The sequence below is a fragment of the Oryza brachyantha genome, chromosome 2 (assembly GCF_000231095.2).
Source record: "Oryza brachyantha chromosome 2, ObraRS2, whole genome shotgun sequence".
Taxonomy (NCBI): Eukaryota; Viridiplantae; Streptophyta; class Magnoliopsida; order Poales; family Poaceae; genus Oryza; species Oryza brachyantha.
The window spans coordinates 471455-496699 of NC_023164.2; the positions used below are offsets into that span (position 1 = coordinate 471455).

Below are 25245 nucleotides of genomic sequence, written 5' to 3' on the forward strand. Positions count from 1 at the left end.
TAGTATACCGCATTTTTTCTTTCTCATGCTTACACTCAATGCACACAACACATGAACTCAAGATCTTATATCACACACACACACACACAGCATCAGAAGAGCAGATCATCACTTGTAGCAGCAAATCCGCCATAGATGTCTCCCATGTTTAGCAGGTCAAAGTAGCCACCTCCGGCCATGGCAGCAGCTGAGCCTTGCTGTTGCTGATGCTGCAATGCGCCGTAGCTGCCGCTCATCTGGTCGCCGAAAGCGCCGGCGTGCGACGGCGTCACGTTGCCGGAACTCGCCGTGGACGCCGGCCAGTGCTGCGCCGACATGGAGTAGCTCTCCGGCCCGGCCGTGGCGGCGGCGGTCGGCATCCAGTCGCCGGAGAAGACGAAGCTCTTGTGCTGCTGGTGATCGAACGGCGCCTCGGCAGCCGGTGCAGGAGCGGAGATGGAGATGCCGCCGCTGCTCAGGTTGGCGTCTTGGTCATGCGAGGTCGTCGTGCTGCCGCTGCTGTTCTTGGTGTGATGATGGTGGTGATGATGGTGCAACGATGGTGGCTCGGTGGTGCTCATGGAGGTGACCTCAGTTGCCAAGCTGTTGGGGATGGAGCCCTGTGCCTGCATCACCCTCTTCTTCAGGTATGAATTCCAGTAGTTCTTCACCTCGTTGTCCGTCCTCCCAGGCAGATGCATCGCAATCTGTGACCACCTGACCATACATATCACAAAACCATCAGCAATTCAGCATCATCGTGGAGATGAAATGACAGCAATAAAAAGTTCCTGAATTTCTGTTCTTCTCTAATAGCTTAAGCTTTGTCAGAATTTCAAGGTCATATTCAGCTACATGAACTAATCTAGTTTGTGAGCATTACTTGTTGCCCAGCTTGGCCTGAAGGTTGATGACAATGTCCTCCTCCTCCTGAGAGAACATTCCACGTTTCAATCCTGGCCGCAAGTAATTGATCCAACGCAGCCGGCAGCTCTTGCCATTTCTTTGCAGACCTTTGGGAAACCAAATCCAAAAAAGGAGAGCAAAAGGTTCAGAAATAATAGCATGAAGTGAGACAAATATACCACAAATTTCTTTGTAAAAACAACTCATCAACTTGAGAGAGCTAGACTCTAGTACTCTGCAGTGACTTTTTACTGGAAAATAGTGTGAGGATTCTTCTTCTTCAGTTAGAATTCCAACTGGCCTAAGAATTGTGCTCGAGCTAAGCTTATTTCATGTGTTCAAATGTAACTCAAGTCAAAATTCAACAACCAATTAACCTAAAAAGCCAAACATCACAAAGTATTCTCTCCATTCTGCTAATTAGAGATGAGACCAAAATTCACAACTGAGAAGAGGGGATGCTCTGGATGCATCGGCATGCAACAATGTGCATGAGAAAGAGGGGCAGAGAAACATGAGCTCACCAGCCTTTGCAGGGACAGCACTCCAGCAGCCAAGGCCATGCTTGACAATGTAGTCCCTCAGCCTCTGGTCCTCCTCAGGAGACCACAGCCCCTTCCTGTAGTTCATCTTGGGCTTGTCACAGGACCTGCACCCCATTGCTCTCCTTCCTTCCTTCTCTGAATACCTCTCTTTGCTGCTCCTCCTGGAACCTGTATGTTGGTCTCTCAATGTGAGCTGTTGCAGTAGCAGACTTGAGCCAGTCCTTTCAGCACCATGTGACCCCTTCTGATTTAAAGGGGTGTCAAATTTTGGGTTTGGTTTAGTTTAATTGGTGGGAATGAGTAGGTAATGCATGCACATGCATGGGATCATCAATAGGGGGAGGCTTGGTCAGAGGATGTCACATTGTCACCTCTATCTCCTCATTACACAAAAAAAGATTCTGATTGTCATTCATTCAGTTTTGGCCTTGGTCTAATGATATGGATGCCTGCTGGCACTAATGACCCCATTTTGTTTTTTAAGTCGGTGTGACTAAATTGTTATTGTAACTAGAAGCTAGTATGGTAGTACATAGGTGCTCTACTTATTTTAATCATTTTAGTACCAAAGTTTTCAGAGTTATACTGATGCGGTAATTCAGGTTTCAGAGACAGTATTTTTCAGATGACCTTGTAAAACTATCATGGCCATGTATTAGTAGTAATGATGGCCATGCAATTTGTTTATTGATAGAACATTATTATCCAGTAATCAGCGAGATAAAGGTCAGAGTGTCTCCACCAATGATGAGTGGAGCATTGACATGAGCTGTTATTGCGATGAAACAAACAGGCACCTCTTGGATTAGCAATGACAAGACCTGATTTAATCCCTCTCCTAATGCCAATTGCCAATCATTGAAAGCATCTGCCTGGAAAAACACCGAGGATGAACAAGTGCCGAGGACACAAGAAAAGACAGGCTAATTAGCATCCAGAAGGATTTGCATTGCAAGGATCAACAAGATGAACTGCACCATGAGCCAGGACCATAAACAAGGACCTCAGAAGCACAGATTAACAATGGTGACAGAGCTTGAATGCCAAACCACAATGCTCCTTTCTCATGTCATTTTAAGAACAGCAAAGCCGGCAGAAGAAATTCAGACTGAAGAAATCATATGATTCTACACGGCTTCATGTGCTCATATAGGTACGTGGCAGCATTGTCCTGCTTCTGAGCCACTTGTCTAGTTGTGTGTCTTAGTTTTCGAAGTGAAATGATGATGATGATAGATTGCAATAGAAGTAGTACTAATTTGTTCAGTTTGACAGCTAACACCATCTGTTCACCAAGATTTTGTTCTGTTCTCCAGAACTAGTTGTTCTTAGAATCTCAGTATAGGTCTACCAGTTTCTTTTAACTTCTTTTCGAGTTGCTCGCTCCTAGGAAAAACAATGACTTCTCTATAGCGACAGGCAAACCAAAGACAAGTTTGCGTCACGATGAACTAAAATTACATGTAAATCTCTGTACTTGGATGTCAGGTGTGTTCTTCTACTACTGACATTTTTGTTAGATAATGTCTTCTACTGATGAAATGATGTAGATTCAGAAAAGAGAGTGTAGAGTAGAGTTCAGCTAGATGTTGACTTATCGTTGTTCAGGATAGTAGCTCTACGTAAACGAGAGTTCAGTTTGCAGAAGCTGAAAGGTATCAACTTCCTCTAAAGGATAGGATGATAATACTAGTATACAGGACTCGTACAAAATTTTACATTCTCTGAAATCAGTTTACAAATCTATATTCCAACAACACAATGCTCGCGAGACACGAGAACCGAAAACAAAGGGAAATTTAACTTTTTGTCACTTTTACGAGTGGTCAAAATAGATTTGTCACTCGTTGTCTATGACACGTGGGCTCCCATAAGTCTATGATATATGGATCTAGTGACAAATCTGTTATAAATATTTGTAAGAGTGACAAAAAAGTTAAATGTCTCAAAAACAAACAAGCATGATCCAACGCGTAGATGTAATTTACCCAAACAAAGAACAAATATCGTCAGCAAATAGTTTAGTTATAAGAGTCCTATCATGACTGATATCTCTGTCCTCTTTAATACACAACAATGTCCTACAAAAAGGGGCGGTTCCATGTGATCTTCAGACTTGAGAGGTGTCTTAATCTCCTCTTCTCTTCTTCAGCATCAAGCAATGCTGATTTGCTGATGCTAAAAATCAAAGCTCTCTTTCTCAGCATTAGCCGACAATTATAAGCTATTATAAGTATACAACCCTATTCAGTTATTAAAAAAGATTTAAGTATGCATCCCTGTGCCAAATTATATTTCTCTGCAAATTGACTTGTGCATAAGTGCATGTGGGCAAACACCTAATCCCCAAACAAATTCCGCATCTTGCCGTATACATTATGTCCCAGTGGTTAAACTAATTGCACTGTTCTGAAGAGAAGGATAAAGGAATCTTTTGTCTGAATGAGAGCTCTCAAGTTCTAGTCCTAGTTAAGAACTGCCTCCTGACTTGCAAGGTTTATTGCTTCTTGTCACCATCTAGATTGTAAAATGTGTCGTAGTACTAATTTAGTTTGATGACTAAAGAATTGTTAGGAAAAATGATGGTGATGTGCAAAATATGCTGCTAAATTGAACAAAGGAAGCTGGAACATGCAAGAGGGCTTCTTTGTACTTGCAATGATGGGATGCAAGTCAATGCTCTCTTCAGAATTAATCCACATAGACAGGCAAGATGGCCCAATTGTATACACAAGTACAGCTCATCCGAGTACTCCCTGATTAATGAAAACTTGCACTGCAAATTGTCAGTATATCTTGGCAGATTTAAGTATAATGGGTGACTGGAGAAAAATATTTCATCCTATTAAGCACATACACTAATAATCATGAGGTATTGAGGTATCCTTAAGGCATTTAAGAAGAACTCTGAAGCCTGAGTGAGCATGAACACTTCTGGGGCAGGCAGGAATTCTGTTTGCGTCATGGTGATTTAGTGGCTAGATGCTGTTTAATTTGCCATGTAATTAGCAGCAGAGATGGTTTCTGAAAGTCCCATGTCTATGCATGCATGGTAGCAAAGAAAAACCTATCCAATTATTTTAAGTACATTAACATGGGTTGATGATAATGTTCATGCAAGGAGATTAGGAGAAGCTAATGACCAAAGTGGAGGCGAAGAGGGAATCCATGAGTAGTAGGTTGAGAGTGCTTCAGGCAAATGCAGATCATATAAATCTAGCTCATCTGACAGCCTACTGTCTATTGAGTCCAAGTTTGAAAGAAGATATACAAATCAAATTCAATCGACTGCAGGAATGAAGATATACAAATTAATCCTCTTCATTCGGCAGGTTTTCAGTCCAGACAGCTTCAAATGCGAAGTGTGAGAAAGAAGACCAATACAATATTATAGTTCTATTCAGTCCAGACAGCCTCAAATGCAAAATATCTATAAATCTACTAATATATTGATTAAATTACATTATCGAAGAAAAAACTACTATACTAGTTTGCATGGGCTGACACAAAAATGGGCCTAACCCGACGGCCCATCTATTTTGGGCCCTTTAAATTTTCCGAAGGATACATGTATAATATGGGCCGACACTGAACGTTTATTGGGCTATGACATATAAAACGTTTAGAAAGGAAAACAAAAAAGAAAAGAGCTTTTTTTTTTAGATAACACAATACGCTCACTCTCCCCTAAGAACGCACGTACGTAAACTCTACCCGAAGCCTGATCAGCGGGGACGACACCTACCCTTGAAAGCACAAAGTCGTTAGAAAATCCTGGAATATTCGCTCCAACTAGGAGTCGAACCAAATCCTGAAATATTCGCTCCAACTAGGAGTCGAACCCAGGACCTTAGGTGCTACTGAGGCCCTACAACCACCAGGCTATAGGACCTTTCGCAAAAAGAAAAGAGCTTAGGACCTGTCTGGGAGCTTTCGATAGCCGAAACTTCTCCTAGAATTTTCAAAAATCAAAAGCTCTCTTAAACAATATTCAGCTTCTGAAAATCTGGAGTTACCGAATACAGAAAATGAACCGAAAGCTAGAAGCTAGAAATATGGTGATCAGGATTTATGACATTCTAAGCTTCTCCAGATTATGAGGAGTTGGCTTCTCACTGGTTACTTCTTAGAATCTTAACCTCTCTCAGACATGCCCATAGTGTTGGTGTTGTACAAAATCAAATCTAAAAAAAGGGAGGAAAAAAAAATACTAACATATACTGACTACGTACGTAAGCAAAACTCACATACAAATATACAATATATGATTATTGGTAAATGGAAATTTATTAATGCATAATTATTCTTGTTTAAAGAATAAATCAGCGTGTACACGGTCAGGAACACATCGATCACATCACCGATCGAATCAAAAAGGGTAAAGAAAAGGAAAAAGAAAAAGAAAAGAAAAAGAATCTCCATCCATCCATCAGTAATTCTCTCTAACAACTTGACCATTACATCAATCTCTTTCTTTTAGAGGAAAGAAAAGAAGAAAATGAAAGGAGAAAAAAAATAAAGTTGGTGATTAAACAAGAACACACTTTGTGGTACGTGATGAGTAATTAATGGAGAAGGGTGTAATGTGATGCGTTGCTCACTAGCTAGCATGCAGTCACGTCGTCGTCGTCGTCGCCGGCGGCGACGTCGGAGCTGAGGCGGCGGTGGCAGGTGAAGAGCTTGAGCACGCCGTCGGAGCCGCCGGCGACGAGGTGGCCATCGCCGTCGTCGTTGTCGACGGCCTGGCGCCAGGCGACGGCGGTGACGAAGGCGGCGGCGAATGGGTGGACCCAGATGGGCTTGGACCAGCGGAGGTCGTAGACGAAGACGTGGCCGGACTCGGAGCCGCTGGCGATCAGCCCCGCACCACGCCACACCCCCATGCCCACGAAGCTTCGCCCGCTGACGTGGCCGCTGTACGACCGCACCTCCCTCGCCGGGCACGACCAACCCTCCTCCGCCGCCTCCGCCTGCAGCGCCCACAGCCGGTGGGTGCCGTCCGCCGCCGACGTCACCACCCGCCGCGCCGCCGCCGGCAACGCCCACCGCACGTACGTCACCGCGCGCCCGTGCCCGTCCATGGACGCCACCGCGCCGCGCCCCAGCGCGCGCACGTCGTACACCACGGCGCGCCGGTCGGCCGACCCCACCGCCAGCTGCGGCCCGCCGGCGGGGTCGAACTCCACGCAGAGCACCGCGCCGCCGGCGCGCGCCGTCGCCCACCCCGTGGTGCCGGCCGGCGCCCGCGGGTCCCACACGTGGGCCGTCCGGTCGTCCGACCCGGACGCCACCATCGCCGCGCCGCCGCCGGCGTAGTCGAGCGCCCACACCCGGCGCCCCTCGTGCTCGTCGCGTTCCCACACCGGCACGCCGCGCTCCACGTCGTACTCCGTCACCACACCGTCATAATCACCACACCCCACGTGCGCCACCGCGGCCTCGCCGGCCGCCGGCCGCCACCGCACGCTGCTCAGCTTGGCCGGCACGCAGATGCAGCCCGCGGGGCTAGACGGCTCGGCGGCCCTGTATACCCGGATCTTCCGGGCGATGCCGCCGGTGGCGAGGTGGCGGCCGGTGGGGTCGAAGTCGACGCTGCCGATGGTGTCGGACGCGCCCGCAAGCGCCGGCGACGGCACGGTGGCCGCGAGCCGGAACTCCCATTCGCACCTCGGCGGCGACAGCTTGTCCTCGTCGTCGGGAATAATGCCAGCGGCGGAGTGCTCGTCCGGAGCTTGCAGCCCCTGATCCTGGTCGTGCTGCTCCCCGGCGGTGGCAGTGGCCGGCGAGGAGGGGTTGCTCATGGACCACTTGCTCGCCTCCTCATGGACCACACTGCTAGCTAGCTTGCACAAAGCTTCCAACTTTGAAGGTATAGCTAGCTAGCGATCTCAAGCTCAGAACACTACACTATTCTTGCTTGTTCATTCGTGTGTTGATGAACATGGTGATGATGAAAGATCCAATTTTTTTTTGGTTTGGATTTGGTTTGGTGGTTCTTGTTTGTCCTTAGGCAAGTTAAGTATAGAGAGAGAAAGAAAATGTTTTAGAGAGAGAGAGAAAGAGAGAGAGGAGAATGGTTTGGTTGAGATGGAGTATTAATGGAGAGCCACAGGAGAGAGGAGGAGCCAATGAGAGGACAGCTTTTGGTTGCACTGCAAGATTTGTGTGGCTGAGTGAGCTCATGTCGTGGCTGCATTTGCAATTGCAGATTAGTACTGGTGGTAAGTGGTAGCCAATCCCAATATTCAATTCAATTCACTTCAATGTAATGCAAATCCAACTCAAGCTGGCTAATGACTTATTAGAGCAAGGCTAATAATATAGCCAATAAGTTGGCTAAGATTTTTTATAGTCTTCTCTTAGTCCACCCACATAATAGTTAGCTCTTCATCATTAATGCATGACCCACATGTCACTATCCCAGAGTTTATTGGTTCTTGTGCCTGAGCTGGCTACAAGCTTATAGCCCGTTTACACTTTATCTTATCTCCTCTCTGCTCCACATAAGCATTTAGCCAGCTTATAGTGTGCTATTATACTTCTCTTAGGGTTAGTTATTAGTAGTTTGGTTAGGTTTGGCCACGTAGGCATATGAGGGTCCAGGAGGTTAGTTACTCTTGTACTGTACTGTGTCGTTGTTGGAATATTTCCCACCATTAGTAGTGTAGTACATCTCAAAGTACCTGTATTCTCCTACCTTTGTGGAAGCTAGCTAGCTTAGCTATCTCTTGTTTTCCTTTATTTGGAAAAAGTTAATCCTCCTTACATGCAATCAACTAATTAATCATGAGGTTGTTAATTAAGGGGTAGCACACGTAAAATTGATTATGTGAACTGTTGCTTTTGTTGTTGGGTTATGATATATTTCATATATTGACAAGTACTTTTTTCTTAATACCAGAGGAAACTTAATTTATTCCCAACCATTTTGTTTGATGAAAAAACAAACTAAGAGCAAAATGCATTGAGACTCATTATTTTTTGGTTTGTTATTAACCTGCATTGCAAGCTGCTTGTTCCAGAAATTAATACCTTTTCAGACTAGATGAAATCTCATATATACCCTGCCAGATATTGGACATATAACAGCAGAAAACCTACAAAATAATTAAGTATATATATAGACCCAGCCAAAAACTATTACAGTATTTTTTGTTTATTTTGTAAAAGGGGACACATGCACAGAAATAAAAGATATCCATTGGAAGTAGTTATTTTATACATACATATACAAGAAAAAATAACTAAAACAGTGGAGATATGAGATGGACGTCCTTAATTTGTTAGTGTGTATAATAGATTGGTGGTCACAAGGTTGACAGGTACACAGACAGTGGACGTATGGACCAGATCCATCTACGTCGCTCCACTTTAGGGGTTGTCTAGATGAGGCTAAACTTTTTGTCACATATTACATCAGATGTTTAGATACTAATTTGAAGTATTAAACGTAGACTATTAATAAAACCCATACATAATCTTGGATTAATTCACGAGACGAATCTAATGAGCCTAATTAATCCATAATTAGCCTATGTGATGCTACAGTAAACTTTTGCTAATTATGGATTAATTAGGCTTAAAAAAATCGTCTCGTGGATTAGCTCTCATTTATGATATTAGTTTTTTTATTAGTCTATGTTTAATACTTTAAATTAGTGTCTAAACATCTGATGTGACTAGAAACTAAGTCCCTACAAACAAACACCCCCTTAATTACGTTCTTCCTACGTACTATACACACACTACCTTTATTAGTTGGCGTAAGTAGTGCCCTGGCCAGCTACAACTTGCAATTTATACGACCGAGCTTTTACCGTATAATAGTGATATAAATTAAATCATTGCAACTGGTATAATTCGTATCAGCAATTTTACAGTCTTTGAGTATGTATCAAGAGGTACAAAAATTTTAGTGTAAAATTTAGTACCTCTTGATACCTAAGATATCAAGAGGTACCAAAATTTACATAGAAAAAAAAGTAGTACCACATGTACCTTCTTACTTGATTCGTATATACATGAATGCAAGTCCGTGCAGTACGGTATCGAAACCATTTCCAATATATATACTACATCTGTACCATAATAAATGTATTTTTAAAATTTAAATTTCTTTCATAAAAATTGTGCCTGTAGTGTACTAGTTATCTCATCGATTACCTTATATTTAAATATCAATCCATTTTATCTTTATCACTCACTCCATACCATCATCTTATTTAATGAGGGGCATTTAAATTGTTTTTTCTTGAAACTAATTTGACTTTACGGTGATAGAAATATACTTATACTGAGATGGAGGGAATATATACTATTTAGAGCTGCATATTATATCGTTCGAGAACCGTCCACAAGAAAAAAAGTAGAGAATATTATTAAGAATGTGTTAATAATGCTGCCTTTTTTCGGCTTCAAACTTTGTTCATCCACACTCCTAAGGTTGCTGAGGTTCTTAAGAAGAGGGCATCGGTGTAAGCGCTGTTGAGATTTGCCAAGAGGCCGGCATTCTCTTTACGGTTAATTAACCGTATTCGATGAGGAAATTAATGGTTTAAAACTTAACCGTGTAAACTTCCAATGATATGTATAAGTCTAAACTCGTGAATTTTTGGTATCGTAGAATCCATTTTCCTTTAATCAACTATATATACCACTAGCAATAACTACTCATTCCTTCCAAAACATACTCCATATTTATATTCAAATCTTTTATTTATTCTTAAGAAGTATCTCGATGTACCAATTTTCCCCCAAAAATTTTGGCACTTGAATATTGAAATTTTATAGAATAAGATTTTGAAGTACTAGTATCTTTTTAAGGACAACTGCCTTAAGGGCATGTAAAAATGTGACTTTTACACCATTATTCTCATATGAACTGCAGGCCCTATCATCCCACTGGTCTTTGAGACCCGCACCCTATTCATATCATCTTATTTATTCCCATCATCATCTTGCATTAGTAAGAGGTTTTTGACTTTTTACTCTCTAGTTATTATTGAGTCAAGTGCAGCAGCGGTTTCTAAACTTGTGTGTATGTGTCATCTAGGTCTCTGAACTCTCAAAATGCATTTTTGGGTTTCTGAACTTGTCCGGGGGTGTCATATAGGTCCAAACGAGCTCTGATCCTCTCCATCCACTGACATGGCATGTCACGATGGCGCCTACGAGAAGGGAGAGAAAAAATAAGGAGGAGAGAGATACTGACATGTGAGACCCACGTGGCCCTACCAACACGTAGGTGCCACCGTGACATGCCACGTCAGCGGATAGAGTGAGTCGGAGCCCTTTTGGACCTATATGACACCCCGACAAGTTTGGGGACCTAAAAATGCATTTTGAGAGTTCGGAGACCTAGATAACACGTGCACATAAGTTTAGAGACCGCTGGTGCACTTCACTCGTTATTATTTCCTCCAAAACAGTTAGATAGTGTTTTACTTATTCCAAATAAATCGATCTCCTGTGCCGTACGTCATGAGTGTAAGGAAAACTGAGGGGTGATTGTCTTTTTTATGAAAAAACTTAAATGACATATTTATAAATAAAAGATAATTTATAAATATTTTTTTATGTATATGTGTTGTTACTAATCTATAAGCTAAGATTGAAAAATAAACTTAAAAACCTTAAAATCAACTTCAAATATAAGTTTAGAAATTTAAATTTTAACCTATAAACATAAGTAGAAGTGAACAGGCTGATATCATCCCGTCCCTGGTACGTACATGTCGTATTGATATGGACGGATTTAGAGTATATTTAGTGGGGTCCTAGTACCCCACTTAAATTTAATACTTAGTGTATTATTAATATATAATTAAGTAAAACAAAATAAGATACTCCCACTTGATTTTTGGGCTAGGTCCGCCCCTGCGTGTCGATGGGAGATATGACATCCATAGTCACGGTGACCAAATGCAAGCTCTATATATGATGTTGATGATCGAGGTGCTCCACTGTGCCAAAGACAGATTTGGATAAGCTCGACATGCATGCTTCATCGATGCATATTATTATATGTGTTGCAGGGACCATATGCATGTCGATCTAGCCAGGAATCGACCTTAATTTTTAGCCTTTTCTATACCACGGTAATTTCTTCCTTTTTTTGGGAAGGCTTAATGTTTACTTTGTCTCAAAATAAATTTAGTTTCTATTTTAAAACTGAACTAAAAACAAATTTATTTAGAGATGGAGTTAGTATATAAGCAGAACATTGCACTACGATCTTTATGTACTAGGCTGAGTTCACGAGTAGATAAAAGGCAAACATGCGTAAAACAAGTTGTGTCGTTAGGTTATAAGTAATAATTATTTAAAGCACACTGCATAACCGTTTAGAAAAACAACATAACAGTTAATAAAAACAGATGAATGACTTTTTCTCTTGGTCCCTCTTTGTTGAATACTAGAGTTCCAACAATTAAATTTAGAGCAATTTTACCATTCTTGAGAAGGTACCAAGAGGTACCATTGTTTTTTATGTAAAATTTAGTATCTCATGATATCTTAGGTACTAAAATGTACCAAATTTTATATAGAAAACAGTGGTAACTCAGGGTACCTCTTTAAGGATGAAAAAAACTCTTAAATTTAACATTGGAAGTGAATTCTGGGGTCAAGCTGCGCAAACCCAGTTTTATCTCTTTAATTTATTTTTCTAGATCACTCTAATCTATCTTTTTTTCAATTTTATTTGAAATTGAAAACGTTTGATTGGACTCTAACTTCAATTTTGTATGAAACTGAAATCGTTTGACCGGACTCTAATTTCAAGAAAGATGAAGCTCGAACTGAAGCAATGCTAAACAGAACCTGAGAGACGAAAGCCAAAATTAAGGAGAAGTATAGGAGGAGGAGTTTACATGGGCAGGGGAGGAGTTACGTGTGCTCACGTGCGCCTCTCATGCATGCAATGCAACTCTCCGCTAAGAGGCTAAGAGGCTGTTTGGATTCAGGGACTTTTTTTTATATTCTCTTGTCACATCGAATGTTTGAACGTTAATTAAAAGTATTAAATTTAGACCGATAACAAAACTAATTGCATAAATAAAGGCTATTTCATTAGACAAATTTTTTAAGCCTAATTAATTCACGATTAGCAAATGTTTACTGTAGCATCACATTCGCTAATCATGAACTAATTAGGCTCAATAGATTCATCTTCTGAAATAGTCCAGAATATGAGGTGGGTTTTATTAACAGTCTATATTTAATACTTCTAATTAGTGTCTAAACATTCGATGTGACAAGGACAAAAAAAAAAGTTGGGGAGTATCAAACACCCTCTAAGTTTCATGAAACCAAAACCATATATATGAATATGATATATGAGATGCCTCCGGATCCTCTCTGGCCTAAACTCTTTGTGACACAATTTGAAGGTTCAACACTTCATCAAGGAAAAAAGAAGAGAAAAAGTTAAAAAGATGATATATGATCGATAGATGCATGAATCATCTTGAAGAAGAAACTATAACAAATTGAAATTCATCAACATCTTGCAGCCAAGAGAACATAATTGATCTATGTTTAAGCTACATGAAGCTTTCCCTTTCTTTTTTTTTTCTGTTTAATTTTATCCGCAAACTACTTATTCCATGGTTATGTTATCATTACCAGTTTTTATGTAAATATAAAAAGCAAACTAAAACAATGATAAGAATGTAAGATGATGGGAGAATAGATCCCACATGTACCAACTAATGATTATTGTGTTATTGCACAAATAATAACACTTTTTTTATTATAGGAAATCGATGCCATTTAATTTGTTCGTTTTGCACCATCCTTATATACTCATTTCACAACTTTTAGAAAATGCCAACCTGTTGCCATATGTCTACATACGTAATATTTTTCATTGATTTTTATAAATAAATTCCACTTTCTTTTCTTGTGAATTATATATATATATATATATATATAGTCTTTTGTTTATTTAATTTTTTTTTTGCTGGGCATGCATTATATATATTTCTTGTGTGACATGCGTAGAATTAAAGGCACCTGAAGTGCACATGATGGTCCCTGCCTCCTCAGGGTCAGGGAGGGATAAGATTGAAGCAGCTAGCAGCAGTTCCAATCAGTACGGCTGGGCTAGCTAGCTGCATGCTTAATTAACTTGTCTAAACTAGTACTAATAACACGTACCAGACACAGCAGGTACGATCGATCGAGTGTCATATCTGTCCATCTACTACTTGATCTCAAGCCGTCCGTCACTCTCTAGCTAGTTGTATTTATGTAATTTGTATTTGATTAAATGATGCAGCACGGCACGGTTATACGTAGGATGATTTTTGCACGAGGTTTATACGATGAAACGTTTCTTTTTTTAATTATTTGTGCTTTAATTTGATCTTATCAAGATAAGATTGTATGCGTAGTTTTTTTTTCTAAAAAAAACGAGGGCTTAGATTGTAGAAGAAGGGGCTTTAGCTTCACTTACGCCATTAATTATTGCAAAGACAGTGGTGTGGTGTGCAGTTGATGGTGATATATCACGTACTCGTGGTACGTAAGTATTAGGTCAACCCTGAACGAAATAGATCGATCGATAACACTAGTTATATTATTTATAGGTCTTAATTAATTAAAGTATATATACGCAGTGGTCAGATCTTTGTTTCAGCTAGCTAGCTAGGTTCATGAATTGGGTAATTTTACTATCCATGATAAGTACATGCAGGTTAATTCCGATGCCTTATAATATGTATGTATATTAAGAGAAAAATTTCGGTATATCTAGTTATTTTCTCGATAACTAAAATTTCTATACTAAATTTGTCGACGGTGACATCTAACTGCAGTATTTGTAGACGTAGAGTTCTATTGATGTCAAGATATTCAAGCTAGATAAAGTTGCGATAAGAAGACAGGAGAGATTTTTATATAGGTTTAAGTTCTTAATGTGAGTAATAGCACTACTTCTGCATATATGTGTTCGGTAAATAAAGCCACATAAAGTATAAGCCAAGAGGAATTAATCTACCATGTCTATCCTATCAACTATAAATACGTGACAACTTAGGCAATGAGATATAGTTAATGGCTAGCAGTGAGACCACTCCGTAGATCTTGGATCAATGTGGCATGTATTCGGATTAGTCTGTGCAACATGTGCTGATAGGTGAGATGGTTAGTCTGTGTTGTGCCACATATAGTTGAAATTGACTAATTAAAAATTGTTTTGAACATTTTTTTTGTTTTTTCCGCGCATTTAAATTTTAAAAATGATGGTGATAGTTCATAACTTTGATTCGTCATAGATAGCTCATCTTTGATAGGTGATATGTTATGATCCATAACAAATGTACACCCGTTAAAGATTAGGTTTTTCATCACTATTACTGATAAATGATAAGACTTATACTCGTCACAGATAATAGTTACGTTCTACCATGGATGAATGGTTTCGTGACGGTAGTGGTCGAGTTATTTGATAGAGTATAATAGTCCTGAGGATAATTAATTAGATTAGATGCACAACAACAAACCTAATTAATAAATTATTAATTATTAATGAGTTAATTACAACAACAGCGAGAGAGCATTGAATGCATGGATGCAAATTGCATATTGCATGGTGCGACGAGCTCCGACATCGCAGGAGAGCACGTGCATTCCTATGGTCCATACAACACCACTGCCACGTCACCATCTCCATCTCTCTTGACATCGGGCCACGTACGTATGTACGTATATACGCACTTTTTATTGCGTGCACACGTATATACGGTGGCAGATTCAAAGCCTACCACCGTATATCTTTGCTCGTGCTCATGGATACCGAGAACCAGATGGATGACGTGCACGTTGCTGCAAGAGAATTATGTGATAATATAGTAGAAATGAATTCAAAAAAAATCTTCTTACACACTATACATTTTTTCATGTGTTTATATATTTTTATACCTTTTATCAATTATCCATATGTTATAAATGATTGGGTTGTATGGTGTGTCTTTTGGGAGAAGAAATATAATTTACACTCTTGATGAATCATCCAAGACAAAAACAATTAATATGATGTGAATAGATGCAATTTACATACTTAATGTATCATCGTAAAGGTAAAAGTAATTGAGATGATATGGTTTAATTTACATCATTGCTGTATCATCATAAGACTAAAAATAATTGAGATGATGTGACTTGATTTACACCCTTGATGTATCATCCTATGGCTAAAACAATTAAGGTGACGTGGCTTTATAAGAAGAGAGAATGATATTAACTTTATAGGGAAATAGGTACATCCTAATACCATAATTAATAAAGTTTACCTAAACTCGGAGAAATTGCTAGATCCACCATTGCGTATATAAATATGTGCATATTTACTAAGATAGCTACTCTATATCTATCCTCAACACCGTACTTATACTTGTAAAACTATTGTTGTAGCATACTTGTAAAACTATTGTTGTAGCTTCTGTTAAAGTAAAGACAGGGATTTAATTTCATTGTCAAAAATAACGTATGCATGCATAAATACGCACGAAAGAAGAAATGGCCTTGCCTAGCTAAAATCTCATTTGCAAAAAGAAAAATAAAAAGATTGAAAATTGGGGCAGATCTCTACCAAACCCAAGGCCTAATACTACGTTACATGCGATTTGGACCAAGATATTGGGGAAATTGGGCCCAGGAAAACAAATAGTCCAATCCATTCACCGTTTGAGAAACAAACATGCAAACTGCTCATGAATCTAAATAACCAAACAAAATTTTCAAACGCGTCTATCGTTTTCTACTGAATTAAACCTTTGCTGTCAATGATGAGGACACATTCACGGCATGACATTTCATTCGATTAATTGTTTTTTCTCCTCTTATCTTGTTAACATGCTTTCATTTTGTTTATTTCACCCCAATTTTTTCGCTTGTGTCTTTCTTATAAGCTAAATTTAGATTTTCAATTAATTTTGAAAATTTTTTTATCAAAGTTTATTTTCCAGTATTCGCTTTTAGATCACTAAAAATACACATATATATAAAGATTTTATTCATAAATTATTTTTTATTTGTAAATATATTATTTGATATTTTTTATAAAAAAACAAACAATCACCGATGCTTCGCGCTTTGTTGTGCAATTCATGAACGAAAGCATAGTAAATATTTTTAGAATATATCTTAAAATATTGTGAAAATGATGTAGGGGATGAACATTTTCAAATCGACTGTTCCAACATCACTGAAAATAAAATTAAAATTCAAACCTTTGCAGGGATAATGAACGAAGTACTGAACCGTAGGGTCCATGAACAAACGGCTGAGATGGTGCCACGTGTCATGTATCCGGCCGTAGGCCCGGTGACTTATCCGTTGGCACGGCTCCCATTCCGCTAAACCCCCACGCCTCTCGCCTTCCCCGCTCCGGCCATGGAAGCCTTCGCCGCCGCCGGCGTCTTCGCGGGCGCCGGAGCAGCCGCGCGCCCAGTACTGCTCCGCCGCCGAGGCGCCTCGCGCCCCTCCCGGGTGCGCATGCTTCGCGCGCCGCCGCGCGCCGGTGGCGGCGCCGACAGAGGGGACCTGCCTCCGCTCGACGAGTGGGACAGGATGGAGCTGGAGTTCGGGCGGTTCCTCGGGGAGGATCCCAAGCTCACCCTCGCGAAGGTTTCCTGCCTCTTCCTCCCCCTATGCCTCAGTACTGCCTGCTCTACCGTCGCCGCGCAGTTCGCCTCATCCCTAGAGAGGAGAGGTTGTCGATAGGATGAGGAATGTCGCCTTGTTTTAACTTTCAATGCGAATCCATTTGTGTTTGAATAGAAATTCAACTGAAAACTGAAAATTTCGTTGCGATTTGTGAGTACCATGCTCGTACTAGGAAGAAATTCTGCATATATAATTGGACTAGTGCTCAGGTTTAGCTGAAGTTTCTGAATTTTTTTAGTACATGCACTGCACCATATGCTGCTATGTTGTCCAACATGGATCCATATAAATGTTTTACGGTTCAATAGATGCCATCCAGCCTTGAGAATGTATCTGGCCACGCAGGCTCTTTGGAATTGTTACACCTAATAGCGGCCCGAGGGTTATTAAATTTATGTTTTGTTGCTGAACCTGGACTCAACTACCAAGTACTATCCCAATGTATTGCCAAGATTCTAGGATCTGATAACCATAAACCTTTACGCTACACACTGACACGTTGGCATTTCACGTGTGTGTTCTGGATCATGGTTTCCGTCACTTGATTTCCTGAGCATCAGCATGCCTTAAGTGTTTCTTAATTATTCCCTCAGATACTGCTCAAGAAGTCAGACCCAGATGCTTCATCCCTCGATGTAGAGAAACTAATAGCCAACAGAAAGGACAAGTTGGATGATATTTTGAGGGAGTTTATGGATGCTAACAGACAGGAACAGACTTCTGGAACACCAGAGGAAACAAGCAAGCCAACGGTAGACAAAAATTCTCCGAGCATGTCAAGGCCTGTTCAGAGCAATGCAAAGCAAGATGAGCCTGCTTTGACTCTGCTGCGGCCTGCAGGAAGCAAATTGAAGCAAGATGGTCCTCCTTTGACTTTGCAGCGACCAGCAGGGAGCAAACCGAAGCAACATGAGCCTTCTTTGACTGGGTTACGACCAGTAGGGAGCAAGCAAAAGGAAAATAACCCTTCTTTAACCTTGGTGCGGCCAAAGGGAAGTAGACCAATAGTGCGAGGTGAACCAGTGCAAGATAGTTGGCCTAGCAAGGAGAGCTTAACTGCCACAAGAGAGTTGAGCAATGTTGGTAGCACCTCAAGAAAGGACAACGTGGATGTCTCCTTGCGGAAACCCACTGTACATCAGAGTGAAGATGATGAATTGAAGTCAAAGCTGAAACTGAAACCAAACGTTGACTTGAAAATGAGGAAAGATATGGATGAGAATTTAGCCAACATCTCTCTTCTTCAAATGCCAGATCTTTCAGTAGATAATACGAATTCAAACCAAGAGAATTCTGATGCTGGACCTGCCTATGTTACTGCTGGAGAGGATAATGGTGCACTTGACCCAGAAACAAACGGTAATGTACAGTACCCCAGATGCAACAAGACGTGGTGAAGCTGGTTCTTTTGGATCTGATGCACTACAAAATTTTCAAATTTCAGGTCTTGATGAAAGATTAGTGATTGATAGTATTAATGACCGTGAGTCATCTATGCTTGCTGGCGATCTTAGTGCAGGTAAGGAAGGGACAACAGATCAGTGATTTGTCTCTACTCCACCATCATGCTAATGTTATGTTAAAATTTTCAAGAATTGCAGCCATCTGAGCAAAGTTTTAACCAAGAAGGCGACCCTTCTGTGTTGGATGACCAATCAGCCGCCAGAAGAAATTTCTCCATGCAAGCTTTCTTGCAAGGAAAACCTAAGATGTACTTTCTGATGAAACTTTACACTTCTATTTTTAGCATAACACTTTCATCGCTTCTAAAAAATATATCTGATATTTCTGCTTAACTAATTGCACTTCATATTGTTACACTGATTCAAACTGGGTGTATCAAGTCCGTTCTTTTGAATAACCCATATTTTTACGGTTTCTTGCATGTTGAGCCAGCTACCGCTAAATATGGCAATTACTACATTGTAGGAAAGACTTAGTTGTTGAAACATCTCCATCTCAAGTTGATGCTGAGAAGGTGAATGCTAGTGAGGATAACATGAGTTATGTTGATGAGGGAGGCAATGTGTTATCATCGAAATTAGAGGTAATGTGAATTTCATAATATTTGAGCTGCATCCTCAACAACTGCAGTTCTTAGATTTGGTGTAGCTTCTGTGAAATGAGATGTTTCCCTATTCAAGGGTCATTAAGTCATATTTCAGTTTTTTAAATTCTTTTATGTATGCATTATAACTCCTGCAGGACATCACAGAGAGCGACTGGACAAGGCTGGAGCATTATGCAAGTACTGGAGAAAAAGTTGAGGTGGAGCTTATAAACTGCAGCTCGAAAGGATTTGTTGTAAGTTTTTGTCCAGTTTTAGAATCAGCATCTTTTAATCAAGTTATAGCACTATTCATGCCTGACCTCTACCATGGTTTCTTTGCCAGGTATCACTTGATTCATTGATAGGTTTCTTACCATACCGCAATCTTGCTACAAAATGGAAATTTTTAGCTTTTGAGACTTGGTTAAGACAAAAGGGTGGGGATCCTTCACTCTACAAGCAGAGTATGGGTATAGAAGAAAGTTTTGAGGTCAATGACAAGAACATGGAATCAGTATCTAGCTTAGATTCAGAACTAGGTGCCCAGGATCAAGGTTCTTTGCCATCGAAGGAAAAATTTGAAGATCTTCTTCGAACATATAACATTGAGAAATCTAAATTCCTATCATCATTTATCGGTCAAGTATGAATCTTTTGTTAGTCTCCAAACATTTTTCGTTTGAACCCTTTTAGTTAACTTGTCATTGCTTGTTTTGCAGAGACTACGTGTTTCAGTTGTCCTGGCTGATAGAAAATCCAAGAAAATATTTTTCTCTATGAAGCCAAAAGAAAGTGAAGAATTGATTCAGAAAAAGAAAAGTCTCATGGTACTTATGTTTAAATGTCTGTTACTTTAGTTCTTTTCCTGTGATTAGCATGACCCAACATTTTGCTTTTTATTACATATTACTTTTTAAACTGCACATACTATTTTTCTTATCATGCAGGCTAAACTCAATGTGGGAGATATTGTGGAATGCACTATCAAGCGATTTGTTTACTTTGGGATATTTGTTGAGGTAGGTCTAATTCTAATTTCATAGTTTATACGATTTTTATTCATTATTCAGCAGCTAACTGTTTCTTTCAAAGGTTGAAGGAGTTCCCGCATTGATTCAGCAGTGGGAAGTATCTTGGGATGAAACCTTAGATCCATCCGTTTCTTACAAAATTGGTCAGGTAACACTAGGGTGCTGTTTTTGCTTGGAAGTAAATATAAACCTTATTTCTCTTGGAATGTGTATGCGCACCTATGTGTGGATATAGGAGGGCTTGCAAGTTCTCTCATGTTCATTTTGGAACTGATGTGCCTCTCTATATCATTTAGACACTTAGATACATCATGTCATAATTCCTGGGATTTACAGAAATTTACTTTTGATTTCCAGGTTGTGGATGCTAAAGTAATACAACTTGATTATAATAATAACCGCATCTTTTTGTCTCTTAAACATGTGAAGGTACTGGGGACCTTTCCCCCTTTTCTCATGGTTGTGCATCTTATTGAGTTGTTGGTTTCAGGCTTTCATTTATTATATTAGTCATTTCCCCTTCTATGCAGCCAAATCCCTCAGTAGGCACATTGGAAGCTGTCATTGGTGAGGAATTATCCCTAGGTGGATCTCTTGAACCTGCAGAAGCAGATTTTGAGGTATTTGTGACTTCAATTTTTCATTGTTTGTGATTTGAAGGTCATGCATGTTGATGTATAGGCTGTTGAAAGGGCCTGAAATCTAAATCTAATGCCCCTCTCTCTATTTAACTAGGAAAAAACATCATCAGGCCGTTTTCTAATTTCTGGCTAAATGATGAAAACATGCATATCTTCCACTCACAATTTCGCCCCCACTTTCCGACTTATATATAATAGCTTACCCTGTGCCAAAGAGATCGAAGCTTTTTTATCACTTCCTGTGTAGGTTAGTGGGTAGTGCCTTCCTTGGTAGACCCACCTGGCACGGTCTGTGATTGAATATGTGCGGATATGAGTTTTTTCCTTCTATTGCAAGTGTGTTTTGTCATACAGAAGCTGGTGTGCTCTGCATTTGAATTGGGGAGTCTCTGCTATTCAAGTCTGGATCCTACCTATCTTCTTACTTGGCTTAATTAGTTATTTTTCTTCATTCAAACATTTCTTGAGATGTTTGGTAGGCCTGGCAGTGTTTTGAATAACTTGCATCATGCAATGATTGGCTTAATTAGTTGTGGTATTGATTTTCCCCTTTTCCTTTTTCTTCTCTTTAACCACCCACTATGTTGAATCTTTGTTTTAACACTTCATTATTTCATCATAATTATTTTAGTGGCCCGAAGTGGATGCCCTCATTGATGAGATGAAAAATATTGAGGAAGTTAAGGATGTTTATAAAGGACGATTCTTGCGAAGCCCAGGATTAGCTCCAACCTTTCAGGTAAAATCTGAAATGTAGATAGTGGTATACCACCTTACAGTCCAACCGCATGTTCAGTGGTCATCACATGATTCTGCACCATATTAGTTCTTGGAGTTGCCATCGCACCTCATTTCCTTTTTATACCTTTTGGTGGCTAGGTATATATGGCACCTTTGGTTGGTCAGAAATATAAACTCCTTGCGCGATATGGAAACAATGTCCAGGAGGTATGGACAGCTAATGTTAAATGTTGATTTGAATCACGAGCAGATTGAAAATTTTGCGCGGTCATTCGTACATAACATGGACTGAAACTCTTCTGCAGGTGATGGTGGAGACATCGTTACACATAGAACAGTTGAAAGAGGCCATTTTGGCTTGCACAAATAGGGTGAGCTGATGATCATGTCCATGCTGTAATAATTTTTTTTCTTTTAGCTTGCGAAGCAGACGGTTGTACAGAATTGTTGTTGCTGTCCAATTTTGCATCCTTGTAGCATGTTTCTGACTCGTTTACACCAGATTTTCTTCCTTCTAAAGTTGAAAATACCAGTTGATATGTAGTCCTAGGTCAACTTTGTAGAGGACGAGAGGTGTAAATCACCTTAAGTCGGTTGTAAGAAACCAACGAGTTTTGCACCTCGAAACGATATGTGATAACGATTCTGAACTTCTCCTTTTCAATTGCTTATCAGTTGGCAGTGGATTCTCCCGCGTTTGATCTGATACCTTACTAACATCGGATATTGTTCAAGGGAAAATTTAACTGTTTGTTAATATTATATTTGGCAACTGTCTAGATGTCACTCTTATATTTGTTCTAACGAAATTGTCACTGGAGAGAGTTGATTTCTTGCTATTTGTTACCTTTGCCTACATGGCATGCCAACGTGGAAAATAACATGGACCCCACTAGTCAGCATCTTCCGTTTGAGGAGAGCAAGGAAATGTGACCCACTGCATTGCATGGCATTAGTGAATAGTGTGATATTATTGATGATTCATCATCATAAATACTAAAGTCATAATAGACTCTTAATTTGATGGAGTGTTACAACATGTAGTGGCATTACAGCAGTACATTAAAGTTACACATATATATGCAGGCTCTGCTTTTTTATCTTCTTATTACCGGATTACAGACTACAGAAATTTGAAGCCCTGCTGATGATCACTCATTAACAAGATGCATACAAAAGATGGCCCACGCACGCACAACAGCACGTCTAGTGGCCTTATTCGGTGGACTATTCCAACCAACAGGAGATGCATGCATGTTACTTATGCCGCCTTCTTCACATGCTTGGCTTCACGTTGAGCCTATTCGCAACCTTCATCCCCAATGACTCATCACACTGCATACATCAACACATGAGTTAAATTACCAGGATTAGCTTGCATGTAAAAGTTTTCGTATAATTTGATTATTTTTTTAAAAAAAAATATGATTTTGATCGAATTAAACTAGCTAGAAAATTATTATATTTTAGGACGGAGATAATGGCTAAGTACACAAAGAAAACAACAATTAATTAATTAGTACTAGTAGAAGAGAGATTTCTTAGTTTTGTCCTCGGCTTTTGCGTATACGTTTTCCAACCATGTGCTTTTTACAAAAAGTTTTTATGACTAAGTTAATCGTATCGTATTTCTTAAGTAGCTAGATTTTTAACTAGTTAAATCCGTCGTTATACCAGTAAACTATTATAAAATTAGATAATCTTTCATCCTTCGTCACCACCGAAAAATAACCCAGCCATGCCATAGAGAGAGTTACCTGGGAGAGGTAGGAGACCCAGATGGCGCGGAGGTCCGGCGAGACCTTGGGGTGGGCGAGGTGGTCGGCGAAGCGGCGGACGAACCTGTCCTGCCGGTCGGGCGCCCACGACCTGTACCTCTCGCCGGGCTGCTTGAAGTCGTTCTGCTTGTGTATGGTGGCCTTCTGGCGGCGCCCCACGACGGGGCGCGGCGGCACGGGCGTGGGCGGCGCGTGGCGGAGCGGCGCGTGGCGCGACGGGTAGTAGTCGACCTCCTCGTCGCGGTGCATGAAGTTCATGGCGCCGTCGTAGTGGTTGTTGTGGTGCGCGCACTTGGGCGCGTTCACCGGCAGCATCAGGTAGTTGGGGCCCAGCCGGTAGCGCTGCGTGTCGGCGTAGGCGAACACCCTGCACTGCAGCATCTTGTCGTCGGAGTAGTAGATCCCCGGCACCACCAGCCCCGGCCCGAACGCCAGCTGCTCGTTCTCGTTGAAGAAGTTGTCCACGTTGCGGTTCAGCACCAGCCGCCCCACGGGGCGGAGCGGCACCTCCTCCTCCGGCCATGTCTTGGTGTCGTCCAGCGGGTCGAAGTCGAACCGCTCCTCCTCCTCCGGGTCGATCACCTGGACGAACAGCTTCCACTCCGGGAAGTTCCCGGCGGCGATGGAGTCGTACAGGTCCTGCGTCGCGTGGCTGTGGTTCTTGCCGCCGACGAGCGTCGCCTCGTCGTCCATGAGGCAGCTCACGCCGCACGTCGGCTTCCAGTGGAACTTCACGTACCGGGCCTTGCCGTCGCGGGTGACGAAGGTGTAGGTGTTGACGCCGAAGCCGTCCATGTGGCGGTAGTCCGTCGGGATGCCGACGTCGTCGAAGAGGAAGAAGAAGGTGTGGAGCGACTCCGGGTGGTGCGAGAGGAAGTCGAACACCCGCCAGTACTCCTGGACATGGGAGCGCGGGTTGGGCTTGAAGGCGTGGATCACGTCGGGGAACTTGATGCCGTCGCGGATGAAGAACACCGGGAAGTTGTTGCCCAGCAGGTCCCAGTTCCCCTCCCGGGTGTAGAACTTCACGGCGAACCCGCGCGGGTCGCGGATGGTCTCCGGCGACCCGCGCTCGTGGATCACGGTGGAGAAGCGGACGATCACCGGCGTCTGGACGCCCGGCGCGCGGAGGAAGTCGGCGCAGGTGAGGTCGGCGACGTCGTGGGTGCACTCGAAGAAGCCCTTGGCGGAGGCGCCGCGGGCGTGGACGACGCGCTCCGGGATGCGCTCGCGGGCGAAGTGCGCCACCTTCTCGATGAGGTGGTAGTCCTCCAGCAGGATCGGCCCCCTCGCCCCCACCGTCAGCGCCTCGTTGTCGTTCCACACCGGCGCGCCGGCGTTCGTCGTCGTCGTCTTCGTGTCGAACGAGCTCGACGGCCGGAACTGCATGCACCCACCCAATTAACCCAACCATATCGATCATATATGAATTAATCTCTTTTTTTTTCATTTCTAAAAATTTCCACCATATTTTATTTTATTTTCATCTTCCGTCACCCTATTTAGCGTGGCCGAGAATTTGACGTGAATAAAAGATTTAGATATTTAGATGAGATTTATCTTAAAATTAGAGAAAAGAATCACATATTTTTTTATCCTTTCAGTTACCACATATATAATCTCTACGTAGTACATGCATATGCATATATATATATATATATATATATATATATATATATATATATATATATATATATATATATATATATAGACTCAATTAAATACAAGATTAGGTGCAGTGCTACTAATTGATTCTCACTCGGTCACTCTTCACTGGGTAGCAGCTCACTGACCTTGCAGGGGTCCGCCATGGCGGCAGCTCAGCTAGTGGTAGCAGCAGTTATCTGGGGTCTCTTCTCCGGCTCCGGCTCCGGCTTGCTCGGCGAGACGGCCAGCCTACAGGTT

At 41.4% G+C, this 25245-nt stretch overlaps 4 protein-coding genes across 4 annotated transcripts; 1 reads left to right on the forward strand and 3 right to left on the reverse strand.

Moving 5' to 3' along the window:
* Nucleotides 1-92: 92 nt before the first annotated feature.
* On the reverse strand, nucleotides 93-1545 carry LOC102705497 (transcription factor LAF1-like). Its single transcript, XM_006646717.3, has 3 exons — nucleotides 1410-1545; nucleotides 863-992; nucleotides 93-696 (listed from the first exon to the last, which is right to left on the reverse strand). Exons 1-3 carry the CDS (start codon nucleotides 1543-1545, stop codon nucleotides 93-95), a joined length of 870 nt encoding a protein of 289 aa, XP_006646780.1.
* Nucleotides 1546-5708: 4163 nt separating this feature from the next.
* LOC107303491 (WD repeat-containing protein RUP2-like) lies at nucleotides 5709-7478 on the reverse strand. The gene has a single exon (XM_040521306.1). It carries the CDS (start codon nucleotides 7229-7231, stop codon nucleotides 6035-6037), a length of 1197 nt encoding a protein of 398 aa, XP_040377240.1. The 5' UTR covers nucleotides 7232-7478; the 3' UTR covers nucleotides 5709-6034.
* A 9319-nt stretch (nucleotides 7479-16797) lies between these two features.
* Nucleotides 16798-22246, forward strand: LOC102704033. The gene is made up of 15 exons (XM_015833425.2): nucleotides 16798-17060; nucleotides 17693-18458; nucleotides 18544-18618; nucleotides 18693-18810; nucleotides 19029-19146; nucleotides 19305-19403; nucleotides 19493-19792; nucleotides 19869-19976; nucleotides 20097-20168; nucleotides 20242-20328; nucleotides 20538-20609; nucleotides 20711-20800; nucleotides 21453-21560; nucleotides 21701-21769; nucleotides 21868-22246. The coding sequence occupies exons 1-15, from the start codon at nucleotides 16827-16829 to the stop codon at nucleotides 21940-21942; spliced, it is 2391 nt and encodes a 796-aa protein (XP_015688911.2). The 5' UTR covers nucleotides 16798-16826; the 3' UTR covers nucleotides 21943-22246.
* A 268-nt stretch (nucleotides 22247-22514) lies between these two features.
* On the reverse strand, nucleotides 22515-25216 carry LOC102705782 (catalase isozyme A). The gene is made up of 3 exons (XM_006646718.3): nucleotides 25134-25216; nucleotides 23320-24723; nucleotides 22515-22897 (listed from the first exon to the last, which is right to left on the reverse strand). The coding sequence occupies exons 1-3, from the start codon at nucleotides 25149-25151 to the stop codon at nucleotides 22838-22840; spliced, it is 1482 nt and encodes a 493-aa protein (XP_006646781.2). The 5' UTR covers nucleotides 25152-25216; the 3' UTR covers nucleotides 22515-22837.
* Nucleotides 25217-25245: the final 29 nt, after the last annotated feature.

Coding starts and splice junctions, on each gene's coding strand:
- LOC107303491 (XM_040521306.1), bottom strand. CDS start 7,231: ATGAGCAACCCCTCCTCGCCGGCCACTGCCACCGCCGGGGAGCAGCAC.
- LOC102704033 (XM_015833425.2), top strand. CDS start 16,827: ATGGAAGCCTTCGCCGCCGCCGGCGTCTTCGCGGGCGCCGGAGCAGCC. Junction 17,061..17,692: donor CCAAGCTCACCCTCGCGAAG/GTTTCCTGCCTC, acceptor TTATTCCCTCAG/ATACTGCTCAAGAAGTCAGA. Junction 19,977..20,096: donor AGAAAAAGAAAAGTCTCATG/GTACTTATGTTT, acceptor CTTATCATGCAG/GCTAAACTCAATGTGGGAGA.
- LOC102705497 (XM_006646717.3), bottom strand. CDS start 1,545: ATGGGGTGCAGGTCCTGTGACAAGCCCAAGATGAACTACAGGAAGGGG. Junction 993..1,409: donor TGCTGTCCCTGCAAAGGCTG/GTGAGCTCATGT, acceptor GGTTTCCCAAAG/GTCTGCAAAGAAATGGCAAG. Junction 697..862: donor CAGGCCAAGCTGGGCAACAA/GTAATGCTCACA, acceptor ATGTATGGTCAG/GTGGTCACAGATTGCGATGC.
- LOC102705782 (XM_006646718.3), bottom strand. Junction 22,898..23,319: donor GGGTCTCCTACCTCTCCCAG/GTAACTCTCTCT, acceptor TGATGTATGCAG/TGTGATGAGTCATTGGGGAT.